General features: G+C 40.6%; 1 protein-coding gene across 4 annotated transcripts in view; it reads left to right on the top strand.

Moving 5' to 3' along the window:
* The window catches only part of nrg2a (neuregulin 2a), a 72,946-nt gene that overhangs the window by 3,898 nt on the left and 45,301 nt on the right, over positions 1-23,747 (top strand). Inside the window, exon 1 of one of the 4 annotated variants that reach the window (XM_056397229.1) lies at positions 20,078-20,450. The exons of the other annotated variants lie outside the window; for them this stretch is intronic. Coding sequence (XP_056253204.1) covers positions 20,363-20,450 — 88 coding nt within the window. The 5' untranslated portion in view covers positions 20,078-20,362. Of the gene's footprint in view, positions 1-20,077; positions 20,451-23,747 lie in introns of those variants that run through there. 4 annotated transcript variants of the gene reach the window in all.

Below are 23,747 nucleotides of genomic sequence, written 5' to 3'. Positions count from 1 at the left end.
ATGTATCGTATTTGGTTGAAACTGCAATATTGTCTCTGACATTATTGTACTGTAAAGAAAATACTGAGTTTTGTACAGACTATAAACCTCTCAGGCAAATACTGTATCTCAGCATTAACACATGGCAGCAAGTGTTTCCTGGAAGTCCATTGCTGTTTTGTGACAAGTCACTGATGATGACAAAAACATTGTCACCTTTAAGAGGAAGTTTGCCATAACATGTAGTCTGGGCACATGCATATTTCATATATTTGTTTCACGGTGGACCAGATGCAATATAACTGCAGCCACCTGAAATGACATTATAAGTTCTATGACCTATTCCTCAGTGCACACCTTCTGTTTCCTCTTTTTTATGTCCTCTTTTTATCTTGTTTAGTATACACTTACTGAGCACTTTAGCAGGAACACCATACTAATACTGGATAGTTCCTCCCTTTGCTCTCAGAACGGCCTAAATTCTCAATGGCATGGATTCCACAAGATGTTGGACACATTCATTTGAGATTCATGTCCATGGTAATGACTGCATCACATAATTTCTGCAGATTTGTCAGATGCACATTTATGCTGTCAGTCTCCTGTTCTAGCACATCCCAAAGGTGTTCTATTGGATTCAGCTCTGCTGACTGGATTGGCCACTGAGGTGCACTGAAACCACTTTTGCTTTGTGATATGGTGCATTATTATGCTGGAGGTAGCCATTAGAAGATGGTAAATTGTGGCCATAAAGGGATGTACATGGTCAACAACAACAACACTCAAATAGGCTTTTGCATTGAAATGATGATTGACTGGAATTACCACACCATTACACCACCACCAGCAGCCTGAGCCTTGATTCATGCCGTTGACACCTAATTCATCAGACCAAGCAACGTTTTTCCAGTCTTCAACTGTCCAGTTGTGGTGAGTCTGTGCCCACTGCAGCCTCAGATCTAAGTTCTTGGCTGACAGGATTGGAACGCAAAGTCTTCTGCTGTTGTAGGCCATCCGCTTCCAGGTTCAACACGTTCACTCTGAGATTTTTTTTCTGCTCATAAGTTGTAAAGAGTGGTTATCTGTATTACCTTAGCCATCTGTCAGCTCCAACCGGTCTGGCCAGTCTCCTCTGACCTCTCTCATCAACAAGTTATTGCCGTCCGCAGAGATGCTGCTCACTGGATGTTTTTTGTTTTGCATTCTGAGTAAACTTTAGAGTCTGTTGTGTGTAGCATTTTCAGAAATATTCAAACCTTGCAATTATGCCCACAGTCAGAGTCACTAAGATCACAATTTTTCCTCATTCTTGATGTTTGATGCGAACATTTAACATTTAACTGAAGTCCCTGACCTGTACCTACACGATTTTCTGCGTTGCATCGCTGCCACATGATTGGCTGTTTGGAGAATTGCATGAATAAGCAGGTGTATAGGTGTTCCTAATAAAGTGCTCTTAAGTGTAGTTAGTAGGATTGGTATGGAAGTACTGAACCAGGAGGACAACTTCCCTTCATTCATGCTTTGATTCATTCATCATAAATGAAATATAATAATTTCAGACATTGAGGGCTTTTTTTATGACAGAAACTTTGTTGATCATGTGCTGTGTTATATACCATGTATTGCTTTTTTAAAATCAAGTAAGGGTATGAGATTAGATGACAGAACAGAAAATTAGAGTGGATATGTTTTCAGTTGGAATGGAGTCAGACATTGCTGTAGTGCGGAACTGTAATTTCAAGTATGTCACATCTGCCTTTTAGTTTAGCGTAACAATAGTTTTTTTTGTCGCTCATAGCTCAGCCTAAATCAAAAATCTGTATAGTGAAACAAATGTGGTAGGTGAGGCCCCTGGCTTTTTGTCTCTCCACCGACTCCATGAAAGAGCCCCTCATAATTTCATTCTGTGTGTGCATGTGTGTGGGTGTATGCAGACGTGTGGGAGCATTGTATCAGTAAAAGACAGTGCAAATCGGTGCAACACTTATGCACAAAAAAAGGTCATCTGAGTCGAGGAGTAACACATCGCCCTTATACCGCCTTCATACTTGTAATTAACAAACATGCAAATCATTTTCACTTGTGGGAGTATTTATTTATTGCACATTAAGGCCATGTATTTCTCTGAAGTAAATTAATGTAACAGTGTTGTTATGAATGCACACTCGATTACTAATCTGTCACTGTGAAGTCCTACTGTATGCAGGTCGCAGCTGCTGCGTTGAGGTGGTAGACAGGCAGAAATTTGCCCCGAGCTATGCGTCCTTCTGTGAATTGAGAGGGTTCCTCAGAAGAGCTAGACATAGAACATGAATGACAGTTGCTGATGGCTACTGGGTTCTGCACTTACCCTACAAGTCTGCGTGGTGGCTGTATGAATCAACATGCATCTACAGGTTGGTCATTATATCCTAATAGCACCCTGAAGGGCAATTCAGCAAACAGTTGTTGATTGTGACAAAGGTGCTCATTTACTGTCATGTACAGGATGTGTGTGTTTGTTTAGATAAGGATGATTGAAGTGTTTTCAACTGTCAGTGCTGTAGTGTCTCTAGCCCAGGGCAGAGGTGCAGGCTAATGAGACTGACCAGCTGGAAGCATGAGTTGTTCGATGGAGGTTATACTCTATGTTAGTGGGGACTGTTTTTTATCTTCACTGGGGTATTTATGTAGAATTTCTACCCTGCTCAATCTCCGCTCGGCTACTCTACTCTGACAAGATAGCTTGATGTATATTTATAAGATGTATGAAAAAAGGGCATGGCCATTTTCAGTAATTGGCTGCTCATTTTCCTGTCCTATTAGGCACTTTCTCACAATCAGTCAGACTCGTTCTCCACATTTCTAAAGACAGAATTTTACAAGCTATTATTATGACAGTGTGAGCATCCGGGGTGTCTATCTTTTGTGTCTACAAATGTCACAATTCTGCAGTGACAGACCAGCTTTCACGGTAGAGTTGAGGTTTACTGATTCAGGAGTTGATACCGGTTTGCGGAGTACAGCTGTTACAAAGCAGATGTGTGATGAGCGGGAGGCAAGCTTGGTTCCTTTCAGTCACCGGGCTTTACCCCTTAAAAATATCAAATCAGGGAGATGTTTGTGGTTGTCACTGCCCAGTGTCGTACCACAAAGTGTGTACACCTGATAAAAAAACAAAAGCAGCATCTGTCTTTTCAAAGTCTTGAATTGAATGCGTTGCCTGGTAGTAGTATTGTTTCGGCCAATACTTTGTCGAGTTTACTACAGTGTCAGCTGATTCATTTATTCTGTAGAGCACTGTGATGCTCTTTAAGAATGATGCATGTCTGTTGAGGTTAGATGACTAATACAGGAGCGAGGAATTCAAATTCCTGTTCTGCTCCAGCTTTGGTCGTCTCAGCGTTTTCTTTTAAGCACTTTACATTCAGCAGTCCTTTCAAACTGCATGAGTCCAGGCTTAAAAACATTATGCATGTAGTAATTCAGAAATGTTTTGGATCATATTTTCTTAATTGGACTGAAAGCCCATACAGTATAATTATTTGTCTTAATATTTCATCCTCAAACTAATTTTGACTTTTTACTGTAATTGTTGTAGTGTTTTTATTTTGTGTTTTGAGTGCCTACTTTTGCCTACTTTGTATGTAAACAAATACATAGACAAATGCAGATGCCATACAGTCCCACCACGTGTGTAGCATCTACTGCTAAACTAATACAACCCTGCAATATTTAAGGGAAATACATGTTGTATATTGTTAAGAAGATCTAGTCTACTGTAGGTCCATGCAGTTACTAACTAACCTCTCTATATAGGCTATATTTTGTCAGCATAGCATAGCTACTTCAGTTACAATTTTATATTACACCAAGAGAGAGATTTTTGTTACAGAAATGTATGTTCTTCCATATTTTTTTCCACACTTAATTTTTGGAATTTTACTTGCAAAGCTATAACTTTACAACATACAAATAGCTTATGACAATAAGCTGGTGAATGTTAGCTGTTGTTGGAATAACTCACCTCCTGTGTTTGATTTCATTGGATTTTTGAATGTGGTTAAACATAAGCTCACAACATCTTTGGCATAATCTTCACAAAAGAGGTGTTGCAATGTTGGATTTACAGATACATTTGATTTCAATAATTTGGAAAGAGCACAATATAACTGAATCCTCGAGAGTTTAAATTTACTTAAATGGTTTGTTTTTGCTTTGGTGCAGAGGAACAAGCTAACAAACACATAAACCTGACATATTATCTGCTTGTTAAAGCTTTCATGTTAGAAAACAGTATGTCTGTGAAGATTCTGTCATTCAGGTCACCAGTTAATTAGATCTGAAGAAGCCTTTCCGGATGCCAAAATGTCCTACAGAAAGCTTTTAGTTGCCTTTTACTTAGCACTTTTAGATACAGTATGTGTTAACAGACAGTTGCCCTATACACCCTGTTAACACGTAGCGATATTATAGCATTCATTTGGAGTTGTATTTCTGGATACCATGTGGCTGTAACTCCAATATCCACCCTTCTTTTATGTTTGTTTTGGTCTGTACAAAGTGCTGCAAAAAATGACTCTGATATTTGGGTTTTTAGCTTGCAGGATAGGTCTTCATTATTTAGCTAGTTGCTAACTGTCTGCTGTTTGGTGCTGGCCAGGTTTACATGATGGTGTGCATCCAGTGTGTGAAATATTTTCAAACTCCCTGTGGTTTAAAGATTGTTCACCATTAGCGACATATTTAATTAGGGCAGACATAACTGTAGTTAATGCAAAATAATTAACTAATGGCACAATAGTTATTATAACAAGCCGTAGTTCTACTTGACACTAATAAAATGATGCAAGAGAGAACAGAAAACTTCAAACAGAAAACTAGCTAAACTTACCAGTTCTGGACACAAGTATTTTCCAAATCATTGCCAATCGAGTGCCTGCATGTCCGGTAACTTCAAGGATGTGTTGTGATGAGGACTCGCTGACATCCCACATTACCTGACGTAATATCTGTTACAGTTTGACTTGTCATAATGTGACAAGCTCAGGCGTGATAAGCCAGAATGCACAACATCAGGGCACATGCTCACCTAAATGGAATGCAGCCATTATTAAGGCTATTAGTGACACAAAATGTCTGCCTCAAGAGAGGTCTAAGCAGCTTGTCCGGCATTTCACACTTGCCAACCTCTGACGAATAGATCCAAAATGTAATAATGTCACAGATGAGATCACAAACATTGGAGTGTGACAACGTTCTATAGTTATCCTGCCGACATCCAAATTTAAGAAAATTAAGTGACAATAGAAAAAAAACTGAGATTCATCAGTGATTGTTCATATGTTTGTTTGTTTTGAAAAAACGTAATACGTATTTCATTGTCATTTTAACATTAGTTATATGGCTCCAGTGTTATATTGAGTTTCGAGTATTCCAAGGACCAGGAATTGGTTGCATGGAGATTTTCAGGATTACACTCCTAAAAGAATTACAAAATGTGAGGGTCAAAACAAAGTTGTGTTTTGATAGACTACAGTAAACCAAAAACCTTGGATTATACTGTACATACTTTTGAAAAGTTCCACTTCTGATGGATTAACTACAAAGCTGTGTGTGAGGCAAAAAAGTTCTGGACACGACACAAAAGTTGTTATCACCTCCTAATTCTAGCTTTATAGTGCTGCACCACAAAACTAAAATACTACCAATTAAGTTCTTCATGAGCGGTTTACCCACTCTACTGTGACAGATACTATACTTTCCACAGTTTTGAATGTCTGTTTAACATGCCCTTTGATTTCACACACACCAAAGCAATGCTTTGGATGATTATAAATTTCCATGCTGTAATACAGAATTATGTCTGGGCTCATGGAGAATAATGGGCTTACTCTAAGTTCAGATGGATAAGAACTATGAGAACAAGTCTACAGTGTAATGCAGTTTAAGGATTGTGATTTTATATCAAATTAATCATATGCTCCACATAACTGCAAATTGTTTCAGTGAGATTTTGAAAGAATTAAAGTTATTTGTTAGATGTTGAGACTGGGGAGATCTGGCAAGTAGCAGCCAGCAAACTGGCATGTCAGCAGAGGTGGTAGAAAAAGGAACAGATTGTTTGTTTTCTTAGTTATAACCTGATTTGGTAAAATATGACAGAAATGTCAAAATAGGCGTTGTGCATTTAAAACATGTTTTATCACCTTGCGGTATTTTCAGTTTGTATCGATAATCAATATTAATTATTTTGTATTTATATCTAACAAGTTATTATGAGCGTCATTAGGTAGTGGATATTTTATCAGGACAGGTCATTGCAAGTTCTGCTGCATGAGAGCCAGACTCACACATATGCATTTGCATTGCAACAAACTTGAAAAGCAATTTACCATTTCTCTTTTTATACATATGGAAACATTTGTGTTTTATATATAACACTCATCTTGTTTCTAAAATCATTGACACATGCATCACCTACAGCACTGCTGTCTAAAATCAGCCATCAGACGGAGGAGCAGGATTGGGCCGGCTGCCGGTGGTGTGAATGCAGATTAGTTTTACAATTAGTACATAATGTCACAACCAATAATCTCCATTAATCTCTGGCTTGAATTCATAAAATGGGATGAAAGCTGCTTTTGGATCAGCAAAACTATTTGGTACAGAATGTTACTATTTACAGAGAGGACACACAAATTTATGTTTTATGGATTTATGGCAGAAATGCATTTTCAATTTTTCCTACATTGTCAGTATTAAGCCATGTGATCAAAATTTTGTACATCCACTAGTTCTGAGTGAAGAATTTTCCTTATATCAAAGTAATGAATAAAAGGCCATAACTGGAGCCCAGTCAGTGACTATTTTATTTATGTATTTATTTATTTTATATATTTATTTCTATTTTAATTACATTACCATGTTACTAAGATATTAAATATAATGAATATTGTGGTATTTAGCTTCATTACTGGATGGTTGTTTGGATATTTGATTCCTGCTATAAGATGTTCCATCACACATATTACACATTTCAGAATTTGCTCAATAACTGAGGTGTATATATTTCTAGAATATCTAGTGCATTAAACTTTATTTAGAGATACCATTTGTTCCTTAAATCGCAACAGTAAATTGAACAGGAAACAGAGGCAAACACAGTCACACAGTTTCACTTGTTGTAATTGCAAGGAAGCAACACTGTAATGATAGATATTTTGCGAGTTACAGAACGGAGATAACTGGTATACACTGATGAAATTTTTTTTTCATCTTTTATATAGTTAAGTTATTTTTGGCTGTGTGCATTTGTCTCTATTTGTTGCTGTTACTGCCCAGCAGTGTGCAGTGTGCAGTAACAAGCAAACCTATATATACTTACTATAACTGTAGACTTACTATAACTACAGTATAACTGAGATGAAAAAGAGGAACCTACAGTAAACGTCCTACTAAACAGAACAGCAGTAAAACATTACAGTTTATATCCTGCCTCTCAGCCTTTCCTGAAGAATGTTGCCTTCACCACAATGAGGCAGTATATGATCAGGATCAGGAAGCAGGACAAACACCGAAAAGTTGAAAGGGATGAGTCCGTTGGGAATGTCACAGCAGTTGTTAGACTCCCTGCCCCTGTGGCTGGAGCTGTGTCAAAAACACTCAAAAGCCCACAGTCACTGCACAGTCTGGGGGATATGTACAGGATAACAACTGTGAAAGTCACTGCCATTTGGATTTTACTTTGTTCAGAGGAGGAAGCCATCTTTCCAGAGTTAGATCTATGCTGTTAGTACTGCAGTCAGTTCTAAGTGGATGTGTTTGTGACCAAAGTGACCATAATGGCGTGCCCTCAGGGAGAAGCAATCATGTACAGTGTTTGACCGTGGTCGAAAAGCTGCCCATTATTAACTCTGAGCAGCTGTGTGGATTAAAACATCCATGTCTGCCCCCAGTGCTGGATAGTCCCAAAAAACAAAGAATCAGTGAGTTTTAAATAAAACATAGAAGATGAAATTGATGCATTACAAACATGGGAGTACAGTTTTCTTTTTCCTAATCACAAGTAGTTCTGAACAATAGAAGCTACATACCAAGTTTAAATATCACTACAGACAAATCATGAAGGACAATCCACAGTGAAATGAAGCACACAAAAACTCAGGGAAAGAAACTGCTTTATAATTTGGCCTATTGATTTTTCACACCCGATACCACTGTTTAATGCATTTATATTGGCCTGCTCTTTATCACTTGTGTCCTCCTGCTTTGTGAAGGCAGGTTAAGTTTACTCTGTCTTGAATCATTCAGTAATTTGCAGCTATCTTGGGCTGCAATACTCCTCCTTCACAGGCTGCAGCCAGTGCATGTAATTAAATATTTAAAGGTTTTTTTTTCAGTGCACAGCATGAAAGGTTGATGACAAAAATAACCCTTTAAAGCAACAAATAGTATCAGCATTGAACCAGAAGGGCCAGAGGAAAAAAATACACATCAGTCATTAGTAAATATGAAAACTAAGCATACACTACTGTACAACACCTGTCGGTGTATAGAAAAAATATCTTTATGTTGCAGAATTCAGTCATTCACCATCATTAATCAAACATCATTGCGTGTCGGTTTTGGCATAGCTTATGTTCAGAGAGCAATATTAAATTTGCAGTACATATACAGTATATGTGGCCAAGAGATTGACTAATACTTGGAAGAAAAAAGCTGCCAATAAATTGTTGCAGGGCTATTAGCCTTGTTTCATATGCATTAGGCTCTGTTTACATCTATTGACAGCTCCATTATTAACCCTGTTTAGTCCAGTAATCCAGCTCTGGATCAATGCATGTAAATGGCATAACTCTGAGAAACCCAGGTAAGCTCATTTTTCAATGATCTGAAACCTGAATAAGCTGCTTGGCTCCGTCCAATATTAAACTGGTTACTGTGGCATGTAAAATATTTTTCTTCCCACTTGTGGTGCTTGTTGTCTCTGCAGAACCAAACTGACACAGGGTTGGATTCACATTTGATAGATACTTTTTAGGAACACTATAATTGCCTGTAACATCAGGCTTGTTGTCAGCAGTGTCAGGATCGCACAAATTACTGTTGAGATCAACATTGTTTTGGCATGTTGGTGTAGAAGTAACCTACTATTGCTCAGTCCAAGGAGGGAGGGTGAAGCTGGCGGGCACAAATTTCGATGCTCTTTCGCTTGTAGATCTTTTTAGCTGTGGGCGTAGCACCAAGAAAACACATTCCATAATATTCCATAAACAGGTTTATAGATGACAACAGGGATCCTCAATCACAGGGCATCAAAAGTTTGTGTAAACAGCTTAAGGTCTTAAATGTCAACCTCAGCTACAGTTTATTTATAGACAGTGTCACAGCAGATTTTTAAAAATATGTGTATTGTTTTGTTGCCAGTGTCAAGTTATGACCTGATGGGGGATTACAATTTGAGCAATGTTACAATTTCTGTCATTGCAAGTGAAATACAGTGTGGAAAAACAGCACGAAAGCAATACTTATTATTATTATTATTATGAAAATACCATGATGTTCTCAAAAACAAGGCAACATGTTTTAGCTGGAAGTTGAAAGTATAAATGTCTCATCACTCCAATGTGAAAGGCCAACAAAGATTGCCAAAGTTGCAAGCAGAATCACTGCAGCTAATAATTACTCAACTACATGCAGTGTTATATACAAATATATATACAGTATATATAACACATACATGTAGGTATGTGTGTATATATTTGTACCTCTGGGTGCTTCTTCATTGCAGCGTCACCTCACCAAGGTGTCAGGTAGATTCTCAGGAAGCAGCATGACACTGAAGGACAGTGCGAGGAGATAACCTTTCACTGCAGACTCTCTCTCTGGCATTCATTTACTATAGGCCCCAGGCCGCCACTTCATTCTCATCATGCACCACTTCCTAGTCCTCTCCTGGTTTTTTCTGTAGATTTGAGCATGTTGTGTTACATCATGGCCAAAACCACAATCTTCTTGGCGGTTTTTTTTTTAGGTTATGCCATGGTCATAAAGTTTGTTGTTATAACACGGGAGAATGAGCTTTGACTGACAGTGACAAAACTATGTAGTTCCTTTACAACCTTTTTTAAAACATACGTAAACTTAAACATAGTCTCTTCCAGTTCTGCGCATCTGTATCAAGTTGAGTGTCATAAGGAATTCAAGCAATTTAAGTAAATTTCTTCCCAGCTCAGTGTAGATGCCTTCCAGTGCTTAGGTGTGTTATTCTTTGGGTAATTGTATGCATTTCTGTAAAGTGCATTTGCTATAATTCTGTGTTGGCAAGCATATGCATGTTTCCCTGCGTTGGTTGTTAGATGGCTAGCTTCTGAAGTTTGTCTGCTTTTATGCATTGATTCAAGTGTGATTAGTGCCGTTTAGTCCCAAAAAAAAAAAGTCATACATTGAAGTGAGTGTTTGTCTAAAAGTGTAATATAACTGTCTGTTATAAATGTCCAGAGAAAGCTGACAGTGTCCATGACAGGAACTTCAACAAAACGATAGGGAACAAAAGGACCATGGGAAGGGCAACTGTGTTTGTGTGCAGCGTGCTGAAGTGTTGAAAAGAGGGGCTGCCGGCACTCCCGCTGGGCGCCTCCCGGTGTGTTTAAGGGACGTGTCCGGCCATGTTCACCCCACACACACAGCACATATCCTGAGAGAAGGTTTGTTTCCTCAGGTATGTTGTAGGTGTGGATTGATGTGTGTCTTAACATGAAAAGACTTTAAACAGAAAGGAATGGCTTGTTAGCAGTGTTTGGAAGTGGACCAAGGAGAAATCATGTTTCCCCCTCAACAGTGAAGGGGTCTCCTGCTTTGACGCAGAGGTTTGTCTCAGCAGAGTTAGAGAAAGCACACGTTCATGTCAGAGTGGAGATGAATTTCCTAATTCTGTGGCCTGTTCTTGAGTGTTACCATCCTGAATGCAACACAGAGGAGGAGCTGATAAAAGATTATGACAGTGCTGACTCACAGAAGAATCCCTTGTAAACAACTCGACACACACATTCCTGAATATTTACAGTATGTATGTGGATATTTAGACACATTTCAGTTCACCGTCATCCCATTGTACGATGACCAGATACCTCACACTCACTCTCACAGTGACTCTTGCGTGCTGCTTGTGTTTAAAAAAACTGTGACGCCATCAAGTTGTAAAGTCCTGGAGCTTTTCCAGAGTGAATGATTTTGGGAAAGATAGCAAAAGATAGTAAATCCCCACAGGGGTTTTTATTCATATTCATTAGAGACATACTTTAACTTCATAAATAACACACTTCAGTGACTGGATTCACATGTGAAATACAGTACAAGGGAACATTTTTTGTTGAGAATTATTAAATATTAAGCCCTGATAATTAAAGATAAACCCTGCGTGCCTGTCTGTGATTACTCTTGCATGTATGCGTGCGGGGGTGTGTGTTTTGGTAGTAGGCTGTTACTCTATCCTTTACCCTTGCTTTCTTCTGACCTTCCACCAGTGCTCCTGCTCATTATTGTGTTGCTCTAATCTGGAGGGGACAGGACTGGGTGCAGAAGTGTATTTATCTTCCTGCACAAATAGGACCTCTTTCCGTCTGGTCCCTGCTCAGCTTGTTGTTGAAAGATAGTGAGCAGCATAGAGCAAGCTTCAGTATGTGCGTGTGTTTGTGTGTGTGTGTGTGTGTGTGTGTGTGTGTGTGTGTGTGTGTGTGTGTGTGTGTGTGTGTGTGTGTGTGTGTGTGTGTGTGTGCGTGCGCACACGGGTGAACTGAGATGTGTCCCAGCTGGCCCACAGACCAGCACACTAACCATCACCTCACTGCAGCAAATGCAGACAAAAGAGGAATATATCTCCCTTGTGATATTGATACCCCTTAACTCTGGGGGTTATTTTACCCTAAATGAGAAAGCAACATTCCTCACAGAGGTCTGTTGTACTTGTAAGAGCCAGTAAGATCAGTGTTACAGAAAGTCCCCGTAGTGTGAGCCCTGTAGCCGCGTTTCCGCTTTTTCTCCATCACATCTGTTGGGATGTGTACTTTTGCTACGCATTGTCTAGGCATGTTTCTTTTCATTCCCTTGTTTTCTTCATGACATTAGGCTTGCAAGCTGGCATTTATCATGCTGCAAATGGCCATGGGCCCGAAAACCACTGTAGGCAAGCCAGTGTTACAAAACAACACAAAATGTACCTGAAAAATAATACAAAGGGCGCCATCTCATATTTTCCTGTCAAAACGCCATTCAGATAGAACTATCGGTCAACTGCCCTCGGTTTTGCCCTGCAGTCAGCAAGTTGCCACTATCGTGTGCTCCTCTGTCTTAGCACTTCATCTTTATCCACACAAACATAGTTTAGTGTTATATTATTACTACATGGCTTTTTGAGCAACAATTAATACTCCGTTGGCTAAAACGCAACTATTAGATTTTAGGCTAAAGCTTTGGTACTGCGCCTCCTTCACTAAGCTGCTCATACTGGTGGTTGCTTGCCTATTTAGAACTATTACAGCTTTAGCTAGCTTTGACCTCCTTCTTAGTCCGTGTGTTGTTCGTCACCGGTGCGCTTGGCGATAGATTCAACTGCTTTTAGAGGGGTGGAGAAGGTTCTGTGGGCTTGTGCCGTCATTCTGTCGCTCTAAGATGACCTACCACAGTCCTGGCTTCCTGTCAGCCATTTCTGGCTTGCCAGAGCACAGTGTGAGGGCATCCTGGCACTGTCAACTGGGACCACTCTCTTGCCCACTTATCAAGTTCACTCAATTTGAGACCGCCTTGATGTGGGCTTATGCCGCCAAAGCATGATCTAAGCTTACACATGCGTAGTGGCCTGTTTTCCAGGAAAAGCCTACATTGGTGAAAAACAAACAAAGAGATAAGAAAGCCTCTTGATAAGCTCAAGCTCAGCCACGAGAGGCAAAAACAGAAATGCAAATGATTTGACCAAGAAGCTGGTTTCACTCTGTGTGAAACTCCTCACACTGTCCTCATTGTGACATGTTTGTGTTGCTCTAAAAGCACATTCTGGAGATAAAGGACAAGTGCAGAGCGCAAAAGGAATTTGATTTGATGCGAAGAATGCAAAGCAGAGAGCGGATGCACGTATGTTTTTGAATGTGGTGGGGGGCAGTTGCTGATAAGAACACAACCTTCCCGTGTTTTCCCTTGTGTCAATTTACATTTCTGCAGTTTAAAGTTGATTTTTCACCATGCGTGACAAGTTAATTGATGGATTCATTTAAAGTGAAGTGACGTTTATCATTCAATCATTTTAATCCACATAATCCATATAATATTGAAATGTTTATGGACCATTGCAGTTTGCTCAAAGAAAAAAATCATTAAGGTTTGGGAATCATTTTTAATCTTTTCTGAGATGAAGTTTATGAACAGTACAGACCGAATCAGTAAGACTCATTCTGTTAATGGATTATTAGTTTGATTAATAATAATGATAATTTGTTATGATATATTTTTTCCAACATTCCAAATTATATACATGAATCCCATGTAAGATATAAAATATAGATATAAAAAGTTTAGTCAGTTGGTTTTAGAGTGAAAAATGTGCGTAATGGAAAAAAACAACAAGCCTGGTTTTATACTGTGTTTCAGATGTGGTGTCTTAACAGTCCATTTTGTAAATGAAGTATGCTTTTTTACAGGGAAATGGTTTGTATTACGTACACCATGAGTGGAAAACAGATCCATTTTGAACGCATTTATTGACCCATGTGCTTCTTCTATTTACATGTGGATGCACCTGTGTGTTTGTATGCGTATGCGTATGTGCGTGTTTGAGGGGGTATGTTTGTATTTGAGTGTGACAGTGTATACTTTGTCGGCCCGAGGACACTTAGATTGAGTGTGTGTTGCTCTCTATGGTGAGAGCACACATATGTGTTTGCGTGAAGACCTGGTTCTATGTGGGTGTGTGTTTGATAAACTGTGAGAGCATGTGGGAGACTGTTTGTCTATTCATCTGGGTGAGAGCAGGAGAGAAAGAGCAGAATGAGGAGGTGGAAGAGATCTGCTTCCAGCCTCTATCTTCAAGTCAATCTGCTCACAGTCACACAAACCTCTTTATCTCTCCCTTAGACAGAAGGGAGGGAGACAGGCAGAGAGAGACAGGCAGAGACGCAGAGACTCCAAAAAAAAAAAAATGTTTTAAAAGAGGAAAAATACAGAGGCAAAGAGAGATAGAGAGATTCAATCAGGCAGCCTTAAGAAGATAGAGCAGATTTTTGTTTAAGAGGATCATCAAAGTCATGCTCAGACAACATCTGTCATTAAAAATATTTGTACTATTTTAGTATCATAGCAATGAGCTATTATTGTCCAATGGAGAGGCTATTTGTTATCAGAGTAGAAAGATATAGAAAGTGAAGATGTCGTATCACCAATGTTATCAGCAGGCAAAAAATTATTTTACAGTGTTCAGTACTTCAGCCACAATGGAAGTTGAGTGGCAATTGACACACACACACACACACACACACACACACACACACACACACACACACACACACGCACACACGCACACGCACATACATACATTTAGTGCATGCAAACTTTGTCTCTCACGCACACATGACAACACATGTTATCACATAACCATGACTGATGCCAAAGAGAGGCATTTTTCACTCATCAAACAAGGAAAAGCACAAAATTGTAACTCTGCGTGGGTGTGTCTGTCTGTCTGTCTGTCTCTCTGTCTGTCTGTCTGTCTGTCTGCCTGTCTGCAGAACAAGCAGAAAAAGCAAAAAAAAATTATAAATCAACCTCAGCTTAATTGTAGGTCTGGCACAAATGTATGGCTGTCATTCTCCAGTGCCGCTCTGGCAGCCGTCCAGGTGAGGAAGACGATCAGTAAGAGTTTGGAGATCACATCTGGCAACAGGGCTGTGGCGTGCGCGAGGCTGCTGTGGTGCCGGCCTGTCATTGCAGTATCATGCCCCATTGGCTGATGAGTTGCTATGCTCATGTCTTGTTCCTCTCAGCCCCAATCAAACCTGTCACAATATGAATCAGCCTGGCCTTAAGTGGGGGAAGATGCCCCTTACCATTAGATCAATCAGTTATCAGACACATCAGTCAGATTTAAGCCGGTGCGGGGCCACGTCAGAAGCAGAGAGACAGGCACTGGTGGTGTGTTGTGCTCATGAAACCTGGATAGTGACAGATGGAGACTGGAATAGAGCTGGAGAACTGAACAAACTGAGAGGCTAAAGAGCTGAAATCTCATTTTCTCAGTGGCCTTGAGAGTGGAGCATGCTCAGTGCTGATGTTTGTCATCTCTCCCTCTCTGAGATGCTACTGCAGTGCTTCCCAGCAGGCTTGGCACAGGCTTACTCATGGACATCTCTCTTCTGGAGCGATACAGTGGCCAGGCTGCAGCTGCTCAGTGGATACCTCACTGTGTTTCTTTGTTTCACTCTCTGTTTCTCAGTTTCGCTCTGTCTTCGTTGCTCTCCTGTCTTACCTTTCTTTTATTGCTGCCTCTCTCACTCGTCTTCCCACTGTATTTCTTACACATTATCGCCTACTTTCTCGCTTGCATCCTCTCTTGTTTCTCTCCCCCTGTCTCTCATCCTCACTCCGCCCTTCCACATCTCTCTCTCTCTCACATACTCTAGTTGCTACCCTTAAGACTGTGGTTACCATGGTGACAGCTATGTGCTGCGGAAACGTCAAAGAGCTGAATCCACCCAGGATCACTTCCTTGTTTAACACTTAAATTCTTTCTTGCTGTTTCTCCTTGATTTTTAGCAGCTCTCTGTAAATACCAAAAAGTCATATTTGATTTAAATTCATCCATCCATTTGCTCGATTAATTAAATGAGGCAATGCCTGTGATTTCTAGTCTCTTTATGTGATCCTGATCTCAGCTGCTGTGCAGAGTCATTAGTAACATTCAGATCGAGAATCTCAGTTGACCTTGGCACAGCTGACCTTGAGAAAATAGCCCCTTCCTCAGGCCTCCAGATGTCACTGACATTGATTTGTGTCGTGTCTCCCCTTAAGGGGGCTTCACCAGCCCACCCAGTGACATAAGTCTTCAGTGCCTCGTCACATGCTTCTCATCTTTTGTCCGTCATTCATACAGAAAGCCACTTGTACATACACCATGAACACACATGGAAAGCAGCAAGACTGGCAGCATCAAGCAAATTATATTTCTGCTCAGAAACGTGCATTTTACGCAATCTCCTTGGTCTGTACTACAACACACACTACGGCTGGGTGAGCAGGTTTTTGTTTCAGTAATCAGTCAGCCTGCCTGTGTTGTTCCAACAACACACCTCAGTGCGTGGTCAGCTGAGGGAGCAGATGCCTTGTTAAAAGGTGAATATCAGCAGGTGGGGCTGTTTACTGTCATCTGATGAAGAGGACATTATTTTCTCTCTTTTGCACTTTTTACCTATTGTCCTCCCCTTCCCTCTCTCTTTCCCTGCTCCCTTTCTTACCATTTATCCTCTTTCGTTCCTGTTTCTCTGCGTCCTCTCTCTCCCTCCCTGCCCTTGCCTCACCTCTGAGGGTAAAGACTTCACATGTGTGTTAAAAGCAGGCACTATCCCCTACTTTAAGTCCCCCCACACCCATATACACTTTGTTGGCAAAAAAGCAGGCAGATGTAAACAACATAACCTAATGGCTGTTTAAAGCCATTATGTCTAAAAAAGATAAACTCTTGTGCCTGTGAAAGGGCAGGAGTGCTGTTGAGCTGCTGAGCAGTATCAATGTGATGATGTGCAGGTATGCTGTTGTTAGGAGAGAGCTGCTCAACTCCATCATACAGGAAAGCTGTCTCCCCTTTTCTGGGAGCAGTGAGGAGGGATTAGGAGGCAGGCGGAGATGGGGCCTGTGAAGCATTTATGAGCAGGGCATACAAAGGATCCATGTCAGAACTTTTAGGGGTTGGCTCCATTTTTTTTTTTTTTTTGGATTTGCTCTTCAAGTCATGCTCCTCCCACACTGGCCCACTGTGCCCCTCCACCTCCAGACCCTGATACAAGGACGGCCCACGGCTGTTGAAAAACAGCAGATGCTTTCGAGGAGACTAGAAAAAAGAGAAGGAGATTTAGATGCACACGTCCGTGACCATATTTGTGCCTGGGTGTGAAAAATGGAGTTCATTTCAGACTCTTGTTATACCCTACAATCTCATATACAGCAGCTCAGCCTTGTTCAGAGCTCATCGCACAAACTTGTGGACAAATACACAACCTAATTTTCCTACATTGTGCAGTCTACTATTACGCTCTCTCTGTTCCCTTTTGTGTGCGTTTGCATGCAATTTTTGCATATCCATGTTTTATGGAACACTGGCAAGTTGGACACAGTTGTGGAAAGTAGTGATCATAAAACTCTAACATTTTTGCTTCCATATTGATAGACTGCAAATTTTTCAAATTTGGTCACAATTCAATAAGTTTGCCAAAACTTTGAGACAAGTGCTTCATAAGTCAACCCTATTCCCAAAGTGCCAATGCTCCTACAGTTATGTGCCATATACCCCCATTACTCATATCAGCTACTCTTATATTTCACTTCTTTGCATCTTGTGTGGCTCAGCTTGCAGCAACCCTGTGTCCTAAAATTTCTGTTTCTATGTAACTAAGCTGCGACAGCAAATATGTTTTATACTCAAAGTTATTGTGACCGACTTACATTTTCGATTAACATAGTGAGTAAATGTTGTTAATTTACACAAACGCAAATACTTCGACACACCAGCTGTGTCAGTAAAATGTTCACAGACAACGTATGTGTCTTCTCCCACAGTATCCGATCTCGCTATACAACATCCAGTGATTACAGCATTATTAAAACGTTTTTATGGTTATGTTTAGGCACTCACAGCACGTGGTTGACGTTAGGGAAAGTTTATGTTCTGGTTTAATACAGAAAATGTTCTCAATGACTTCAGACAGAACATGTTAATTTACATGTAACCAAAACCATGTTCTTTCGCTAATCTTAACCAAAGCGCTTTTGTTGCCTAAACCTAACCACAGACGGGACTCTGGACGCAACCTCCAGTCTCTGCTGTGACAGTCGTGCACTTTGTTCACCATCCGTCCCCCCCACCCACCTCCTGGCAACTCCGCTGCAGTTGATGAATGTAGCGCTCCAGTCAGACAAAAAGCGTATTGCGTCTGAACATAATCCACCCTGAAAGTACGAATTCGTCGTCGCAGTTTAGTTTTATAGTGGCGTAATTTTTTTGGAGACAGGGTTGTCTTGAAGACAATCGCGGGATCTTGAAGGAGCACTGTGAGAAAATGTTGTGAGAAGCACAGAAACGACCACATCCTGTTCTAAATCTAAATCCCATCAACCCGAAAGTCACATTTCTTTTGTCCTGACGTCACAAATAGGCCTACTCACCTTTCTGACACATACATAAACTACATGCCCACCCACAGACTCACAGGCCTGGGAGCGAGTCTCATCTTGTAGAGTAGAAGGGGAGGAAGTGAGTGTTGAGATTGGGGGGGAGATAGGGCGGCAGGGCAGCAGCTCTCTGACACGCCGTAGCCCCTGCCAGTCCTCACTTACCTCTGCTGACAGATTAGATCATCGAGAACAACCTCTGGGAGGGCAGGCGAGAGGAAAGAGCAGTTCATTTCTGAACTAGGAAAAGCACTACACTGGACCTGATTGACGTGTCAAACCTTGGCCTTGGTTTGACCTCCTCAGTCTTGTTGCCCACAGATGAGACTTAGGCTATTGAGTGCGCTGACCTGTTAAGACACGACCCTTCTGCTGCCCCTTCCAATCCCTGGTGCTGACGCCTCCTCCCAAGTAACGTCAAGAATCCTCTGAGGGCTGGAGTGAGAAAACCTCGGGAGGGCCTTGCAGATGACTCATCTACTGATTCTTCTTTTTTTTTAAAACACGAGTTTCACTGAGAGTCACTCTGCTGTTGTCTCAACGTATTTTATTTCCTTGCCACTTAGGAGGACAGTGAAGTTCAGTCAGCATGAAATTAGAAAACCCTACTGTGATATAAAATAATACTGTGATCATCATGTGTTAAAGTTTTGGCTATGACAAATGAAGATAAACAGATTAGCCGCAGCGTTGTTGTTGAAGTAATGTTTGCATTAGATATTGTTTCGCACAGATGAGTAGAATATCCTCTTATTGTATTAAAGTCAGGCAGGGCGTCATTCTGTACTCAGTGCTGTCCTACCTTTATCTCATGTGTCTCTCCTTGCCCTATTTTCCTCTGTGCTTTGAAACTGTCTGAATACATTGAAAAAGCTGAAGGAAAGGTGACCTGCCCTCTCACCTTTCAGAATGAAAAATAATGGATTTTTATCATATTGCTTTCTATTGCAAGTATAACAAAGCTTATATAAAAGCTTGTTGTAATGGTTATAAATCCTTACTGCTGCGTGGACATTGATGAAACCTGGCTAACACTGATAAGTGTGAGAGAGAGATACAACCACAGACATGCTGGAACTTGCCTGTAGTGCTGAGGGGGGAACTGACAGACAAAAGAGGTGAGGAAGGGGAGCAGCTAGGGAAGCCAGAGATGATTTTGTGTAATTTTGCAAGAAGCAGTATGTCACAGATTGTGATCTGAAATTCTGCACCTCACACACCACTCTCCTACACATATCCACAGAATCTGTGCCCAGGAAATCTGAACCAGATGTGCAGTGTTTTGGGACCCCGACATCAACCTGGCAAGGGCAGGTCTTTGCCTGAATTATCTGGGTGGGGTCAGCAGTGCAGAGGGGACAACTTAACTGGTCTTGCTCCACTTTTGCATGGGCCATTACAAAGGAGAAGATGCTCACGGGGGAGAGGAAACAGAGTTGGCTACAAGCAGGGCCACGGAGCATGACTGGGCCAGCTTCAGATTTTTTTGTGGACTCCTCGGGACCAGTCTCTCTCTGTCCTCAGTTGTGGCCCTGCAGCCGTAACTGAGGACAGAGCCACTGCTTATCTGATAGATCCAGTAAGGGAACAGTTGATTGCCTTAAAGCAATGGGAAATGCCTTGCTGGCTCCCCTCCCTCTTTCTTCCCTCCCTCCCTCTGTATTCTCTCACTTTTCCCCTCTTAGTTTCTTGAGCAGTGCCTCTCTACCTTTCTCTCCCTATTTTTCTCCCTGCTCCCCCCCTCCCTCTCTCTCCCTCTCCCTCTCCCTCCCTTCCTCTCCCTCTCTCTCCCTCTGCCCTGCTGTGAGTAGGTGGTTCCTTGCTGTACTTGATTGGTGTGAGTCTATATAGGAGGAGAGACGCTCTAACAGACTCAGAGTCTGGTGGTGCCCACTTGCCACACGTTCCCAACAGGACTACCTGTTTTTTTTTCTCTGTCTTTTCCTGAGAGGATTTACTTTGTTCTGACAGCATGACGGAGAGCAAGAGGAAAGATAAGAAAGGGAAAAAGAAGGGGGCTAGGAAAGGACAAAAGGAGAAAGAGGCCGATCCCACTAAAGGTAAAAGTAAATTAAAGGTGGTTTCTGTCTAACATATACATTTATGTGTGTATATATGTGTGTGAGAGAGAGAGACTTGGAGAGAAAAAAAAGTGAGATTAAGTTTGTGATACTGTGTTACGGAAGTGTGGGACCAAGCAAGTAAGTATCCCCTTGGCTTGTCAAAGCTTGCTGCCAGGTTGTCACATGTATTGGTCTTCTAATGTGGACAGCGTGTAGAGGCACATCTGGCTTTGCCAGCACTTTGGAATCGCAGGGAAGTCAAATATGACGTGTGTACACAATCAACAAAAACTTTAAAAGCAAGAACCTCACTGAGCCAAAGTACAGTTGTATTAAGAGCCCTCTGAAAACTAATGACTGGAAATAACTGATTTAAAGGTTTTCGTTAATTTATCGCATGATCACATCTTCACAAATGCTCCGCCACATATTACAGGTTTGAAAAAAAAAAAGTTAGCTTTTTTTTACTGTTTTATCATTAAAGTGATGTTTGTATATGAGAATATATCATTTCACCAGGGACTTTATGACTGTATTAATAATTGAGGAGTTGCTACAAAGTTTATCTTAATTCTGAGTCTGTGGTTAGTCATCCAGCATAAATGCCTGTGTGTATGTATTTTTGCTGGAAGCTACTTTGACATTGGAAAAGCATGGGAGCTACTTGTCTCCCAGTCACTTACGTAGCAATGTGCTTGCTCAGTGGTGGATCCTACAAGCTGCAGCATGTCACTGTAGTTTGACCTCAGGTCATGGGGAAGCCCAACCCCCGTTTCAGTGACACTTTGAGGACAATACCATGAATATTGCTGAAGCCACTATGTTTGATTCTGGGTTTGATCAGATACTTTATCTTACACAGCATCTCTTCATGTTGGTAGCCATTTTGTACCTGCTGATGTCATTCTGGTCAGCTTCCAACAGATAACCCAAGAGACTGGGTTTAGCAAAGATTTTTTTTTTGATAGAAGATGCTTTGTAGGCCTTGTAGTTATATAAATGGCTTCTTTTTCAGTTTACATGTGCTACTGTTGTTGATTTTGGCATTTGTGGTCAATTTTCTTGTTTTATTACCCATACAAACTTGAATATATAAATAATTACTGATCCTCATTCCAAGTTTGATTGTGATCTATAAACATGTAAGATAAACAGCTCCCCAAACTACGCTGGACAAAGAGTGCTTGCAGAATGTTTTTTGGCATCTTTGTTAATCAACAAGTACAGCTGCTGTACACATAGAAAAGAGCTGCGTGTCATGAACATATTCTGGTTTATCTTCTCTGCTTTTCACGAAAATCAACCGTGCCAGTCTATGCCTTGAATTTAATCAATATGCATTAAAAGTTGTAACTGTAGGTCTTTGCTGCTGTTGTTCATGTCAGTTTTAAATGTACCAGAGCATGAGAATCTAATCTTTAATCATCATTTTCCCCTACGAAAATTAGATCTCTTATTGATTTGTGACAAAACTGGGTAAATGGGTAACCTGTGCGAAACTATGTGCTTACCCATTGTGAAATCAAGCTTTCAAAGTAGGTCAAAATCAACACATGGTCATGGGTGATGCTTCTTGTGTCTGCACTACTGGTACATGCACTGCATCAGGTGTGTGCCTGACACTCCTAAATGGGTCATCCATGATAGAAAGAGAAAGGGAGAATCTTCTACTCATTATTTCAGTCTGATCATGTTCTTTAATAAATGTTGCCAGCTTGTAATTTTCCATAAGTAACATGATTTCATAGAGGATGTGGTTTATCAATAAATCACGTTCAAAAGAAGTCATCATTTGCAAATGTCAAAACAAGTCTGTACAACCAGATGTGCAGCTTTGTGTGATCTACGTATTAATTACAAATGAAGTAAAGTTTTAGAACTGTATACAGCGTCAGAACAGTATGCTAGCTTCCTTGTTGTCTGCTTACTTCAACAGAAAATCAAAGAACCTTTAGCTAGCTAACTTGCTTCGCTGGTATGCTATCTCATCAGGGCAACATGTCGTGAAATATGCTCCAACAGACAAATGTAGATTAGCGCCTGACTTTCTGTATTGTGGCAGTCCATATATATCCACCAAAATATATATGATAGTTTAATACAATTTTCATGTTTGTCGCACAAAAAGTTTCCTTAGAGTTGCATTTAGACATGTGAGGGTCTACGTAAAGGAAACCAAAAAGAACTTATGATCAGGTTTGTGTTTAACAGTTTGCTGGATCCACAGATGGTCTCAGAGCTTCCATAGGCACAACTGATTCTTCGCAGATTTTTTGACATTTTCCTCCACTAAAAAACAACCCTAAAATTCCTCTCTGTAAGTGTCTTGTTACGACTTACAGGTGACCCTTAGCGCCCATGCTAATTACGATGGGAGCAAAAATCGGGTGATGTAGTATAAAGAGCGACAAAGTCCACATTAGGACAAGGTTTGGGTGGATGGATGGATTTTGACACAGGGGACTTTTGTATGATTACCATTTCCAACCAATAGTCATCGTTGTTTCTTTTTACCATGGCTGTTCCACATTAGTACATGTTTAATGTTGTAACCATGACAACGACCTATATATAATATTTCAGTACTTGTTGTAGCTTAAATCATGATCTTTCCTTAAACCCTTTCTAAGCTGCTGTTGTGCCTAAACTTGTGACTTTTCCATTAACTTAACCGCATGTTTATTATTGGAACCATGATGGTGAAGGTGCGGTACGCTTTCCACTGTAGGGGTGCTATTTCATGAGACGATCCCATGGGTCGTATCAGGGGGGCCATTCAGACTCTTTCATATATTTTTTTTCATTTCCTGTAGTTGTGGCTGTATGTATGGCTGTCTTATAAATGTATTATTGAAATGCCATTGAAATTTATTTCAACTTTTTCAAGATGTTAATTCAGCTCAACTTTTATTGCTTCAGTGCAACAGTATGCTGCATTGTGGATAATGCATTACACAAAGTACTATCTGTGCGTGCATATGTAGATGTGCTTGTGTGGATGAGGTGTGTAAAAATGTAATTCATGGAATATAGCCATGAGTGATCTTTTGAGGCTGTTTACTGTAAGTCAACCATCACTGACATCACAGAAGACAGTATCGTCTTGTGTGCCTTCTCTGAAAATTCAATTCTGCACATTTATTTAAGGAGATTACCTAACAGCAGGTATTTCTCAGCCATAATTGCCTTTTCATTGGCTGTGACGTCTTCAGCATTTGGACCATAAAGTATTTCAAAGTGTTGATTTAGGGTATACCCCTGCTGTAACGTTACATGATGATTTCCTTTCACATC

The sequence above is a fragment of the Seriola aureovittata genome, chromosome 15, assembly GCF_021018895.1.
Source record: "Seriola aureovittata isolate HTS-2021-v1 ecotype China chromosome 15, ASM2101889v1, whole genome shotgun sequence".
NCBI lineage: Eukaryota > Metazoa > Chordata > Actinopteri > Carangiformes > Carangidae > Seriola > Seriola aureovittata.
Note: the sequence above shows the minus strand (reverse complement) of the source record. Positions and strands in the feature narration are given on the sequence as shown.